General features: G+C 46.9%; 1 protein-coding gene across 3 annotated transcripts in view; it reads right to left on the bottom strand.

The window, feature by feature from the left end:
* The window catches only part of ZFAT (zinc finger and AT-hook domain containing), a 156,909-nt gene that overhangs the window by 33,055 nt on the left and 108,724 nt on the right, over positions 1-15,130 (bottom strand). For all 3 annotated transcript variants that reach the window (XM_061438536.1, XM_061438538.1, XM_061438537.1), the window contains one exon: positions 4,987-5,125. In XM_061438536.1, coding sequence (XP_061294520.1) covers positions 4,987-5,125 — 139 coding nt within the window. The remainder of the gene's footprint in view (positions 1-4,986; positions 5,126-15,130) is intronic.

The raw sequence follows: 15,130 nt of genomic DNA, 5'->3' as shown, positions 1-15,130 counted from the left end.
GAGAGATAAGGTAACATGGAAAATAACAACCAACAGCACAGCATCACGTCACTGGAAGCATCTTCCACTAATGTATGGGATCTGGGCCCTAATAAAAACAATTTCAGAATAAAAATGTTCAAAATTCAAATAAAGGACTCTAGGCTGGCTGACAGTTTCTGGATTTTTTTCTATACAATTTTCCCGAATCTAGTGTGGAAGGGTTTCCCTGATAGCTCAGTTGGTAAAGAATCCACCTGCAATGCAGGAGACTCCAGTTTGATTCCTGGGCTGGGAAGATCCCCTGGAGAAGCGATAGGCTACCCACTCCAGTATTCTTGGGCTTTCCTTGTGGCTCAGCTGGTAAAGAATCCGCCTGCAATGCAGGAGACCTGGGTTCGACCCCTGGGTTGGCTGACAGTTTCTGGATTTTTTTCTATACTATTTTCCCCAAATCTGGTGTGAAAAAACTAAGACATGAATGTACATCAAAGGTATGGATATACATGTTTACAATCTTAATATAACTGTTCAAAACAACACAAAGATTTCAGCAGATGCCACAAACTAAGCCTTCTCTGGCCCTCTTCCTCATATCTTTTCTTATCTCATTTATCTACCCCCCTGCTCAATGACTCCTTAAATGAGTGACCTGAGATAAGGTTCACCACCTGAGAGAAGCAGTGAACTTCTCTCCTATAGCAACGTGGGGCCTGTTAAAGGAGCAGATACTTTCTGTTAGATGATCAGAACACGGAAGAGCTGCCCAGGCTTCATCCCCAACCCAGAATGACAACAAATGCCACCACATCCCAGTGCCTCGCACAGCATGGGGAACACGATGAGCTTAAGATACACTGTGAAGAAGGCGATGGAATAAACACGATAGGGAATGTGAGCCATTTATCAGGCACTGTGACATCAGGCACGGTCTGGGATCTTTGAGAATAAGATCTCATCTTTGCAAACTGATGCTCGGAGAAGCTGAGTAACTGGTCCAGGGGCCACAGGGATCACAGCGGGCTCCAGGGCTGTGCACCCGACCCTAGACTTGTGCCAGTATCCTGGAGCGACTTGAAGGAGGGCCATGAGGTCCCTGGAAAAGGACCAGCCCATCGTTGCCAGGCCATGAGCTCCGGGAACGAGCTGAGAGCTTGTGACGCTAAGCACCGAGCATCTGATGCCTCTCACAACCTCTAGTTTTAGTGAACCAGCTCCTGAGCTGGCTTCATCAGGCTTTTTCAGAGGAGGAAAGGGGCAGGCCCACTGAAGTGATACAACAAGAAAATGTATATTTTGTGGGAAAACACCTCAAATCCATATTAATGAACAAGTGACTGACAGAGAGGAATAAACAAGAGATTGATCTGCTTTCAAAATATCAGAAGTAGATAAAACACAAGCAGCGGATAAAGCATTTATACAGCATTCAGTACAAGTCTAACTGCCAGAAAAGCACTGGAGTCCAAGTGCCTCCGGCTGAGGCATGGCTGGCACGTGGGTGGCACACGGCTGGCACGCAGCCTGCGCCCCCAGGACCAGACGTGTGCTGGAGCCAGAGGGAACCAGCTCAGTAGCTGGCTGGGCACATCCCTGCCCAACTCAGCGACGTCACATGGAAAGCTTGAAATTGGCCCCAGTGGTAATATTTGCAGCACAGAAACTGGAAAATGCTACGTATCAGCGCCCCGTCCCCTGCCCCAGGAAAGCCAGCTGGTGAACATTTCCAGAACATGACAGGCGGACACCCCAGCAGCCTCCACTCCAGGGTTCACGGAAAAGGACCCAAACTGCAGGAAAAACACCACAGTCCCTTCCCTGAGAAACCTGCCCGGGAGCGGAAACCTCAGCCTTTTAGGTCCTCTCCCCGCCTCCTCTACAAAAGTGCTCGGACCCCCTCCCCAAACCCCTGAGCCTGGGGCAGAACCATCCTTCTCAGCCATCGACGGCTCCCGTGTGTCACTGTTTCAACACAGCGGGCGGACAAGGAGTCCTGCACTTGGTTTCAGGAGACTGCAACATCATTTTGAGAAAACTACATGTATGATTTTTTAATTTTAGAAATACTTTTTAATTTATTTATTCGGAGGATAATTACTTTACGATACGTTTCTTCCATACATCAATATGAATTGGTCATAGATATATATGTGATTTTTTTATTATGTCATTTTAAGACCTATTCCTCTATCTCAAAACAAGAAATTATAAAGTCCCAGGAAGATAATTTTTAAGGGGTTGGTAGAAGAGGAAAATAAAACCAAACAAGGATGGGGAGAATTACATGAAATTAATGAAAAGAAAATGAGAAAAGTCCCAGTGAGTGATCCCAAACAACTCAGCATTATGATTCTTTTTATTCAGCCCCATCTTCTTCCTCTCTCCTTCTCTCCCTCAGACCTAAGGTCAGCGAGAGCTGTGTGCTCTTGAGGGCTCTGAGCTGCACTAATCCTCAACCAGCTCTCGGATTTCAGAGACAGTTCTCCTGCCAAGACACAGAGGCACGGTGTCTCCTATGAGCCAAAACACATTCCGTTGCTTCCTTCCAGGAGAGTCTCTTGATGGGGGCACAGCAAAAATACATAAACACACACATGAAGGCCAAAAATAGCCCTTCAAAATTAGAAAACCCAGACCCTGTCAGGGAATGCCAACTGCTTATAGAGCAAGTTAGAAAGTTAACTTAGGGCATGAAGAAATTGTAGGGCATGAAGCAACTTGACCTCAGCACGTTTTGTGCAAGGTAGTGATGAAAGTCTGGAAGCAGGGAACTATGACAGAGGCATCAATCAGATCTCCACACCTGTTCCCATGACCAAGTAAATGTCTATTTCCCGCCAGTCCAGCCTAAGAGTGTGAAGGATGTTGAAATGAGTCACTAGCCCTGTACTCCAATTATTTATTGTGACTCAAAGGCAACCCAGGAAAAGGGGAGGACAGAGGATGAGATGGTTGGATGGCATCACCGACCGGATGGACATGAGTTTGAGTAAGCTCTGGGAGCTGGTGATGGACAGAGAAGCCTGGCGTGCTGCAGTCCATGGGGTCAAAAAGAGTCAGACATGACTGAGTGACAACTGAACTTCTGAAGGCAATCCACCCTCTCTTCTGTGATTCCTGGACAGCGGGGTCCTCAAAAATGATACACCAGCTCTAGAAGCCTTAGCATAGTTTTAGAAAAAAAAAATACAAAAGAAAGGAATGCAAATGTACTGAGTGCCCGACACTCAAGTGTTCTCATTTCATCCTCCCGCAATCCTGTGTGATGGTGGCTGTGAGCTCCAGGTGAGGTTCGGGGCCGCCAGTGGAGGGTAGGTAACCGGCCCAAATGGCAACGCACTGGCCTGCCCTCCAACTCCTAGAAACTGCCTTTAATACCAACACCAGGCACATGCTCCCATTATCCCAGTTGGATGACTTAAAATTATCCGAGAGTTTTCTGCTGCTCGTCTATTTCCAGACGTCAGCCCTGTCACCGGAAGTGCTGAAGGATACAGTCAGTTCATTTGTTTCACATTAGGACGCCATTCATGGCGGTTACAGCAAGTGGAGCTTCACGCACCAGGGCCAGGGAAGCGGGGAGGGGATAGGTTTCTAAAATGGTCTTCAGCTTCAAAGAGTCACAGGATCCAGAGAAGAGCAACCACTGACACACTACACTCTGCAATCACTTTTCAGCTGAATTACCGGAGCACAGATGAAAATACAACAGCGTTTCTAGGTAGCAACAGCATGTGAGCTAAACCCTTGCAAATGGAAATGTGACCATGTATTGAAAAACCCCCAAACTTTTCAAAGATACTAGAGTTTTCACTCAATCTCTAGTTTAAATGTTCTAAATCGTTTCTTCTTTTCAGGAGGAATATGTAATTTGAGTACTCAAATATTTTTGGATAAAGAACCCCACCCATAATGTGCTTAATATAGTGCTATTCATAATTGCAAGAAGAGAAAAATCTAGAAACCCTAGAATGTTCAACAACAGGAGCATGGTTAAATATAGTAGGGTGGGACTTTCCTGGTGGTCTGGTGGTTAAGACTCTACCTTCCAATGCAGGGGATAGGGGTTCCATCCCTGATTGTACTAAGATCGTACATGACTCGGGGCAGCTAAGCCCGTGTGCCCAACTACTGAGCCTGTGTGCTACAACTGAGACGCAACGCAGCCAAAAAGGCAAAGTAAATAAATATTTAAAATAAATAAAGTGGGGTGCTCCCGCTTCTTGCTGTATTGCAAAAGGCCCTTAGAAGTTAAAGTAGGAAGACAGTGTAAAAAAGGAAAACAAACTGTGTGTGTTAATCAACGTTAAGTAAAGAAAGTTAGCCATGAACTTTCATTTGTTCAAATGTGTGCATGGACTAAGGACAGACGGCCATACAGTTGACCCTTTGAACCCCCAGGTTCCACATCCTATGTGGGCTGAAAATGCAGACACCAACTGTTCTCTGCCATTTTACACAAGTGACTTGAGCATCCTCAGACTGTGGGACCCATGAGGGTCCTGGAACTGATCCCCTGCCGATACTGAGGGATGACTGTACCGATAAATGAATGTTATGGGAAGGGTTGGTAAAATGTGTGGATAAGTGATCACTTCTTTTGTTTAAGATTTTCATCAAAAGTGAAAGTGTTAGCTGCTCAGTTGTGTCTGACTCTGCGATCCCGTGGACTATAGCCCGCCAGGCTCCTCTGTCCATGGAATTCTCCAGACAAGAATATTGGAGTGGGTTGCCATTCCCTTCTCCAGGGGATCTGCCTGACCCAGGGATTGAAACCAGGTCTCCCACAATGCAGGCAGATTCTTTACCATCTGAGCCACTGGGGAAGCCCTAAGGTTTCCATTAAGGTTGCTGTAATATGGTCCTAGCCGCAAGTAACACTGACAACTCACAGGGAGGAGGAGGAAGCGAACAGTGATGACCAGGAATGTGCGGGTCGTGCTGAGGGAGGTCGCAGAGCTGCCCCAGGGGGCCTGGCCAGGCACAGGGGCGCAGCCGCTCGCCTACCTTGCTGGATGAGCGCGTCGGCCGCCAGCTCCCCGGTGCCCACGTTGCTGTACTCCTCGTTGGGGTGCTTCCGGTTGTAGTGCCGCTTCAGGGAGCCCGAGATGTTGCATGAGTAATGGCAGTGGGCGCAGCGGAAAGGCTGGGGGGACAAGGAGGAGGGTTAGGGCCAGGCCAGCCCCTGTGTCATCAGCCTCCACGGGAAGGAAGAGGCCCCGCACACACATACCCCTCCTCCACGACTCCCAAGGCCTGCGAGGAGCAGACCATCCCTCGGGAAATGCTCCAGGAAAAGACACAAACCTGGGGTGGCTGAGTCCTGCCTCTGCAGGGAACCCCCCGAGTGACTGGGCAGAAGTCCCCAGAGCAGGAGGCGACTCTGCTAAACGAGGCTGCTTTCATATCTTCCTCTGTTGTCACCCCAGAGTTTATATTTCTTGTTCAAGAAGAAAATCACAAAAAATCCAACACAGGAATCTATCACTTTTTTTTTTTCAAGTGAATGCTATTCAAGTAGCTCCCCTTACCATTAATTCTGACGTACTTGCCTATCTCAATATAAGTGAGTTCTATGAAATTAGTTTTGGAACATTAGCATATGCACAGAAATTTTAAAAAAAACCCAAAAAATGCTCTCCTGCCAGTGCTGGGTGGTCAGTGGGCACAGAGGCACGAAGGGGCAATTAAAATGAGAAATGGTCCTACGAACCTAACTTCAGGCTCAAGAGTCAATTCCATCCTTCTTAGAGCAAAGCAGATAAACTGCCTCATAAGAGTTTCAACTCCATGTACTTCCCCACGCCTGTTCCTTGGTGGAAATGCTAATGAAAAGAACTCCCAAATCGTTTGAGTAGATAGGTCAAAAAATGCACAGGTGAGTCCAAAAGAGAACCCAAGTTTCTGAGCTACTGATTTCTACAAAATCTTCAACTCTTAAAGCCAGAAGGGACGCTTTCAAAGACTGGCTGTGACCAAACCTCCCTCCGCGATGAGACAGACTTCTTTCGTCTCTGATGTCTGTGATCTCATCCTTTGTTACAGGCATGGAGGTCAGCCCCCTGGCCCCCTGCACTACTGAACGGCTCTGAGGTTTAGGGGGACAAACCTTTCCATCTATTCCATTCCCTGGTACCATCATTACCTTTTACAGGAATTTAATCACTACCTAACATCTTCTTGGGACCCCCTCTCCCTAAATGTTATGGCTGAGCCGCATCTGGGCTTTTCATGCAGAACAAGCTTGAACTTGTGGGATGTTGCCACATTTCAGCAAGGACTTCTGCTGGGGTAGTCACTGCAGGGCAGGAGACAGAGGTCAAGTGGAGCCTAGGTAATGCCCCATAACCACTGCCAGGCATAGGGTCTGACTGCATCATGAACAGGGCACCTCTTGGGACTCCATTTATGAAGCATATATTGTATTTACTGACATCCTGCTATGAGTCAGACCTTGTTCTCACCTGGGGACATGGTGACAAATGAGAGACTTCTGATTCCCTGAATGCACACGAGTCTTTGGACTTAAATATCAACTGCAAAGATTAAATGCTATCTAGGCAAACTAAATCACAACACTTGTTTCCTAAGTCAGATACTTGCAGATAGCAAATGACGCTACATCTCAAAGGAAAGTTATTTATTGAGATCTTTCAGGCCAGCATCCAGCTAAGAGTTATGAGGAAAATATATGCAGGCTGCAGCCCTGTAGTGCATGTGAGACTAAACGACAGAAAAGAAAGTGGATCAAAAACAAGGCAGGAAGCTGCCGTCATGCCTACAACATGGTGTTACAGTGCATTTGTGAAGTAGCGTGACCGGACAGAATTTATGACTGTTTTAGCTCGCCTTTACTGACAGCTACCATATGCCAGAGAGTTCTAAGTCTTGCATGGATTAATTCCTGCAAATCTCACAACAACCTCCTGCAGTAGGTACAACTGCTATTCCCATTTCACAGATAAAAAATACTGAAACGCAGAAGGGTTAGGGAATTTGCCCAAAGCTTCACAATCTCCCTGCCCTACCATTTGTCTGCGCTGGATTTTGGGCCCCTGGTCCAGCCCGCAACCAGATGATCTGACTTCCCACCTGTCTTCCCTGGGAGGGCATGGTTAGTTTGCGTGCATTTCCCAGACATAAGGCAGCCCACGTCTAACTGTCAACTTGGACAAACAAGGACTGCCAAGGTAAGCCAGGAGGAATACAGGCTATTCCTGGAGGGCTGGGACCAGGCGGGGGTGGGTGGGGCTGGGAAGAGGGTGGAAGGCAGCCAGGTCACAGGGGGACGCGCTGCGTTAGGAAACTGACTCGGGATGGGGTTTCCGGTGGGTATCAGGCAGGGGGTGACGTGCCAACTTCAGAAGAGTTTTCACTCTGGAAGTGAATGGAGGGAGGATTATTTGAAAGGAACAAGACTGGAGGCAAGGAACCACGCATCCAGCTGCTGCCATGGTGAAAATGAGATCTAGAGGTCTAAAATGAGAGAGTGGAATAGAAAAACCACAACTAAAATTAAAACTCTGGATGAAATGTTTCTTAAAATGGCATTAAATGTATCAACTTTAAAAGACATTATGTGGGGGGCGGGGGTGGGGAAGCCACAGCATGAGAGACTGTATTCATAATATGTAACCCAAAAAGTGATCCCCACCCCAGATACATGGAGGATTCCTGAAAATAAACAAGAAAGCAAAACCACTCAATAGAAAAAATGGGGAAATATTTGAACAGTATTAAAAAAAAAAAAAAAAGGGAAAGAGAAATAAATCCAAATGGCCAGAAAAATTTATGGAAAGGGGCCCAATTCCATTAACCATCATGAAAATGAAAATAAAGCCACACGGAGAGGCCAGCCCAGCAGGCTGGCCATCCTGCACGTTCCCCCGCCCCACCTCCCGCCCCGACACAGAGCAGCAGAAGATCTGGGCCGGGCACCCCTGCTGCTGGCATAACCTGGCACAACCACCGTGGAGAGTGGTTGGGCTTCACCTTGTAAAGCTGAAGACATGCCTACGGCCCTGCCAAGCGCTTGCCAGGGGCATCCACCCCAGAGGCTCTCGTGGACGGGCACACCAGGACACGTGCACAGACAGCGCAGAGCAGCAGAGCTGGTGACGATGACACAAAAGAGAGAGCCCCGCCGCTCCCCCACAACTGCGGGGGTGAACTGAGCGGATGAACACTCCCGCGAGGGCTGCACAGCACACGCTATTTCACACTGGGGAGCACGGACGGGGACTTCCCTGGTGGTCTAATGGCTAAGTGCCGAGCCCCCAGTGCAGGGAGCCTGGGTGTGATTCCTGGTCAGATACTGCATGCCACAGCTAAGACCCCAGTGCAGCCAAATACATAAATAATTAGTGTTTAAAAGAAGAAAAAAATGGATGGAGGAGGATGACATGCAGTCTCACCAACACACCATTCAGTAAAGAAGCCAAGTTCAGGACAAAGAATAAAATAAATTCCACATATAAATCCATATATCTAGATATAGATATATATCTAGATGAGGATTTACATATGTATGTTTGTGTGCTCAGTCACTTAGTCGTGTCCCACTCTGTGATCCCATGGCTCCTCTGTCCATGGATTCTCCAGGCAAGAATACCGGAGTGGGTTGCCGTGCCCTCCTCCGGGGGATCCTCTCAACCCAGGAATCGAACCCTGGTCTCCCGCATTGCAGGTGGATTCTTTACCGTCTGAGCCACCAGGGAAGCCCTTATATATATATAAATCCATATACATGTAAATCCATAAATAGATACATATCCATATCCAGATATATGGATAATATAAAGTTGAAAAGCATACAGTGTTGCTACATTAGTCTGCGTAGGGATGTATACGCCAATGGTAGAACCACTAAGAAAACCAGAAAGTAATTTTCAGGTTAACAGTCACAACTCGGGTAGAGAAGGGGGTGGGCCCATGAAGGAGGTCTGAGGACAGGCAACGGTCCATCTCTGGGCAGTGGGACATGAGTGTTCACATCACAATTATTCATGCCCTCACATACTCGTATGTATATCTGACATTCTGGATATACATTCTATCTCACAACAAGAGAAGTAAAAAAGAAATGGGTGATCAAATAGGATAATATATGGCCAAAAAAACTCTCTTCACAAGGGTTTTGATGATTACACGTAACTTAGATAAAATGCCTTAAATGGCATAGCACCCAATGAGCGGCATGATTAATATTAATAACAGCAAAGCAGCAATGGCATTTATACCCTGACAGACAAAGCAATTTTTACCTTTATTTTCTTTCACCAGTGTCATGGAAATTATGCCGACACTAGACCAAGGTTCTCACACACCTTCCCTTCGTCATGTCTGAAAACGTCCGAAAAGTAGACTGCAGTTGGGAGCTCCCTCTAAAAGACCTGGTGACAGGTCCGGAGGAAATATGAACTATCACAGTAGCATCACCAAACCTGAGTCAAGTTACACGGTGGAGAGAGGTCCTGGATTATGTGAGTGCTGCCCTGGGGCTTGGGTTGTAGGACACCTTTAAGATTTACAGCAGCAAATCTGCAGCAAAGAAACCCGGCAGGAAGATGAGATTTTTTTTTTCATGAATGTCTGAAGGGGACACCAATTTTCTAAAATGCAAGCCAGCACCAAGTCAGGCTGAGGAGCATGAAGGTGGGCTGGGCTGGGCTGGGGGCCCTCAGCCACTCACGCGTGGACCTCAAGGCGTGCAGACAAGCCCCTCATTGGCAACAATCTCCCCTGGGGGATGGATTAAACAGATGATTTCTGCAGCTTTCCCTATTATTATGTATCTTCAGTTTTGCAAATGACTTTCTGTTTCCAGTTACAGAACCAGTAAGATAGTGCTGTTTTCATAGGAGTATTTCCAGCCTGGAAAGTTCTGGTAAAACAAACTGCTCACTTTGCTTCCCTACCCTCGCTATCCCCGCGGCCCCCACCATGGGGACCTTTCACTGCACAGCCCCCCATCTGCATGGCCCGTGGAGCTGCCCGCCACCTCCAAAACTGAGGGTCAGACGGTAGGCAACACTGCCACACCGAAGTCCCCCATGCCTATATTTCCACCGGTTTCCAAGGAACGCACCAGAAAAAGATTGCACACATTCCCTTTGATGGGAATCTCCACTGAGACACTTCTGAAAGAAACACAATGATGAAGCGGGGCTTACTGTGCCTGCCGTGAAACAACACCACGCTTCTAGACATTAAATCTGCGCTTTGCTGAGAACAGCTCCTGCCGGGCCACGTGGGGCCTTCTGACTCATGCCACGTCTGGCTCACGGCTGGGGGTCAACAGCGCTGGGTCAATCTAGAGACCCCGGGACCTTGGGAGCATGCTTGGTTACATGCGCTTTTTCTCACTTTAACCTCACCGCCCCTCACTGCTACGAGGGAAGGAAGTACTGAGGGTTCAAGGCCACGCAGGGAACTGAGGGCAGAGTGAAGAGCAGGGAGGGCCCAGCAAGGACGGGCCTCTGAACTCCATGCCTACTTGTGGCTACAAGCCTGGCTAGGAGCCCAGAAGCGCGCCTCCACCTGGATGGCTTCCGTGATCAGCCTTTGTCATGGCAGTTCTATAGAATCGATTCATTTACTCATTTGCTCACTCCACAAATGATAATTAAGTGTTGCCTCCGTGCTGAGTCTAGAACAAAATCTAGAACAAAGTGCCTCACAGACGAAACATTCTAACATAAACAAGGAACCACACCATCTGCCAGGTACCATCAGACATCATGGAAAAAGTTAAAAGCCTGGCCCTTGGCAGATGTTCAGGATGAGGTCCCGAACTAGGAGACTGTAACGCTTCACAGATTTTCAGAGCACGTCCCCACAGCCTGCTCCCTTTCAGCAGAGCCACGTGCAGGCCCCTCACCCAGCAAGAGAAACACACGCTGGCCAGGTCAATCGCCAAAGAGTATGTCTGCACCAGTCTGGGGAGTGAGCCGCTCAAAAAGAAAAGCATGCATAGTCATGGGGAAAAGGACCAAGACTGTAAATCGTAAGAAGTGTGGTGATGCTAAGAAGGGACATTCCTAGAGAGCATTTGTATCCAGAATCCTGGCTTCCTTGCCTCCTCCTCAGCCTGAGTTCAGAGACAGATGTGAACTACACACATGCAGAACCAAGCGCAGGGACTGGTACACTAACCCCCAACCCGACACACACACGAAGAGCCTAAGGATGCACAGACGGCCACAGGAGACAGACAAGGGAAAAAGGGACACAGAGGCCGAAGCAAAGAGATGCACTCCAGAAAGGAAAGGACCTGCATCCCAAGGAGGGCTGGGGACAAGTGGACATCCATGGACTCATGTTCCTGATGGTCAACCCTTAAAGAGCTCTGTGCCCGAAATTCCGACGGCCCAGAGGTTGGGCTTCCCAGGTGGCACTAGTGGTAAAGAACCCGCCTGCCGGTGCAGGAGACGTTAAGAGATGTGGGTTCGATCTCTGGGTCGGAAGAACCCCGGAGGAGGGCACAGCAACCCACTCCAGTCTTCCTGCCTGGAGAATGCCGTGGACAGAGGACTGCAGCCTGGTGGGCCACAGTCCACAGGGTTGCAAAGAGTCAGACATGACTGAAGCAACTTAGCACGCACGCACGGCAGCGGTTAAGACTCTGTGCTTCCACTGCAGGAGGGTTCAATCCCTGGTGGGGGAACTACATCTCATATGCTACAGCCAAAAACACTTTTTTCATTAAAAAAAAAAAGAAAAAAGAGGTTTGTGCCAAAGCCTTTGAGGGGATGCTGCCGATGTGAGCGAGAGCCACCACCCCATTGTCCTTGTCCCACCAGCCACACCGTGCTCTGCAGCCTGAGCCCTCGGTCAAGGCTGCCCATCTACACACAAGAGAAGAGAACTGTGACTTTTTTTTTTTTTTTTTTTTTGGCCCTGTCTTTTGAGAACTGTGATCCTGAGAGCACAAGGCTGGGACTTCATTCCTGGGCCAACCGCAACAGGGAAACAAAACCAAGCCTGGGACCAAGGATCCAGAGAGAAAAAAGCCAGGTCTTCACATAATTCACCAAGCACAAGGCCACCTCTGCTGTAAAATCAGGCCTGAGACAAATTAAACAGTTTAAAAGAATAAATGTTTTAAAGCCATGGGGTACCACAGGGTCCCAAATGGCTTTACACTGAGGCAATTATCTCATCACAATAAATAACAGTAAATCAATCCATACTAATTGCTTTCCATGCAAGAGCTTAGAAGACTCTTCAGCGTTCTCCAATTATTGATTTTTTTTGGTAATCACTTATGCTGTCAAAATGCCATATTTCCCGAGAATATACTGCATACTATTAGACAGACAGGATTTTAATTTAACATAAAACAATCCAATTTCCTTTTTTTTATCCCCCCCAAAGTGTTTTTAAAAATCTAAAATACAAGGAAGCTGAAGATGGTGTAACAGGTTTTGAGCAGAGATGTTTCAGTTCAAAGCAAATAAATGGCCCCCTCTGACCCTCTGCTTCCCACCATGACCCTTCCTCCTCCACACACATACACACACACTTAAAGGAAAAAAGGGAAACAATCTCAGATTCTTTGCTTTTGTGGAAATTAAGAACTGAAAAGCAAAATAAACACTACTAACAACAACCCTCCACTTGACTTCTTACTCTCTTTGTACCATGGTTCAGTAATTTCCACTGAACTTGGGAAGTGCTACGGCTGCTAAGTTTACACTCAGTCAGCATTTTACATAAAGACTTTGTTTGAGTTTTGATGGATAAACATCTAACTGCAGGCTTACACAATCAAAGCAGTGAGGGGTAAAGAGGTCAAGGGTGTCAAAATGCCCCTCCACTTGGCTTGAGAGTGAAGAAAGTAGAGGGTGGGGGACGAGGGTAGCTTTGTCTACGAAGATACAGCTCAACATCCCAGCTCCACTACTCACCAACTGTTATTTGAGTATATTACTTAACAGGGCTCTGGGCCTGTTTCCTCATCTGTAAAACGGGAAGATTAATACCTACATCATAGCATCTTTGAAGGCAAAATAAAGTAAATACTGACACACCTGTTGTAATGCCCAGCAGATGGCTATTATAAAAGGGATCAGTGCATCTGTCTTTTTTATTCTGACACAAGATACTTAAACATTCAACACTGTGGTGGAAGCTTATTTTTTTATATTTATTTATCTGGCGGCACCATGCCTTAGTTGCACCATGCGGAGTCTAGTTTCCCGACCAGGGGTCGAACCCAGGCCACCTGCATTGGGAGCATGGAGTATTGGCCACGGGGCCACGACCTCCCTGTGGCCGGAGTTTCTGGTGGAAGCACGAAACCATCTCCTGGGTAACAGATGTCATAGCAGAAATAAAGCCACGATGCTTGCTACAAGCAACACCAGGTGACTCAGCGTGCTGGGGGATACTGAGGATCTCAGACTGAGGATTAACTTGAATTGTTTACGAATGTGAGGTTCTCAACACTCTGCTTCCTTGAGATCATTTCTGTACTTGCACTCCCTTGTTTACCAAGCTTAGACTGGAAGCTGGGAGTGATTTAGTTACACAGCCACATCCTGGTTGACTTCGTCCAAATAGCCCCTCTGCTCAGTTTAGCATCTAAGCCCCTTACCCATCCCATGAGCTCAGCTGTCTGGTATCTTCTATATGTATACCTTGACTCAGCCTCCCATGGACACATTGTGAACGAACACCTCTGGGACCAAGTTCATTGTCAGAAATACAACAAGGGATTACACTAATTCCCTTTGATTTGTGGACATCAGTCAACTATAACTTTTCGGTTGCTATAGGTTTCAATAGCTATAGGTTTTACATGATAACATAATACTCTATTAACTCAATTACAACATAGCTTCTAAAAAATGACAGAGTTGGAACAGTTAGCTGCTCTTCTGGGTTCCCAGAGAGCTTAGCGCATAACTGTCTCGCAGCAGATAATGCACTTGCTTCTTACACACAGATGGCTCTCCCCAGACTCGTGAGCCTGGCGTCAGACGCAGGCCTGGCTTCACCCCAACCCCTGCCCTGGCACATGTTGGGTGCACAGAAAAGGCAGCAAGGACTCCAGGGCTGACACAGGACAGGGGAGAGGAAGCCCACCACCCTCATCCAATGCATGGAGCCTTCAGCAGGTGCACTGCATGCTCTTCTAAGGCTGGGCAGAGATGGGAAAGAGCTGCCCAGGGAGCAGAAAGCCACAGGGACACAGCACCATCCCAGCAACCACGCACCAACCAAGGGCCACGCTCGCAATCACACCTTTGAAAGGACAGCATCAGGCCTGCTATCCTCTGTGTGGTCCCCACTGCAATGGCCTGATGCAGAGAGGGATCTACTTTTCCACAGCCATCAGTCTCTACTGTTCTTCCACACGTAACATCAAGCATCCAAGTAAATATTATGAGATGTGCAAAGAAGAAAATGTAACTCAATTCAAGGAAAAAAGTCAATAGAAACCAAGGCACAGATTGCTCAGATATTGAAATTACTAGACAGAAATATTTAAATAATGATGATAAAAATGTTCAAGACTCTAATGGAAAACATGTGTGAACAAATGATATGTACGTTTTAGCAGAGGAAAAGGAACTAAATGTAAATGCTATAAATCAAAGAAACCCGGAAATGAATAATTCATTTGAACGTCTAAACAGTAGAACTGACATATCAGAGAAAGAATAAGTAAACTTAAAGATTAATACAATCACATAAACTGAAACACAAAGAGAACAAAGAATTAGAGAGAGAAAGAGAGAAATCATCTGAATGCTATGAGAATCAAACAGTTCAATACAGGAGGTTACAGCCCTACAGGGAAAAAAGAGAAGACAAATGAGGCAGAAGCAGTATTTAAAGAGATCACAGCTGAGAATGGCCAAAACCTCACACATGATATCAACCAACAGATTTAAAATGTCAGGAAGGTAAACACTAGGAAACCACACCTAAGCTTAATGACATTAATACAATGAAAAAACAAAGAGAAAATCTTAAATCAGTCAGAGGGGGGAAAAGCCATTATATATAAGAGGAAATGATACGGCTCAAAAATAATGAAAGACAAAATGTAATGGAACAATACCGAGTGATGTCCCCTAGAAATCTACAGTCATCAACATAGTCCTCTAGAAATGAAGACAAAGAATTTCCAAACAGACACAAG

Source organism: Bos javanicus, chromosome 14, assembly GCF_032452875.1.
Source record: "Bos javanicus breed banteng chromosome 14, ARS-OSU_banteng_1.0, whole genome shotgun sequence".
NCBI lineage: Eukaryota > Metazoa > Chordata > Mammalia > Artiodactyla > Bovidae > Bos > Bos javanicus.
This window is presented reverse-complemented; position numbering and strand designations above follow the sequence as displayed.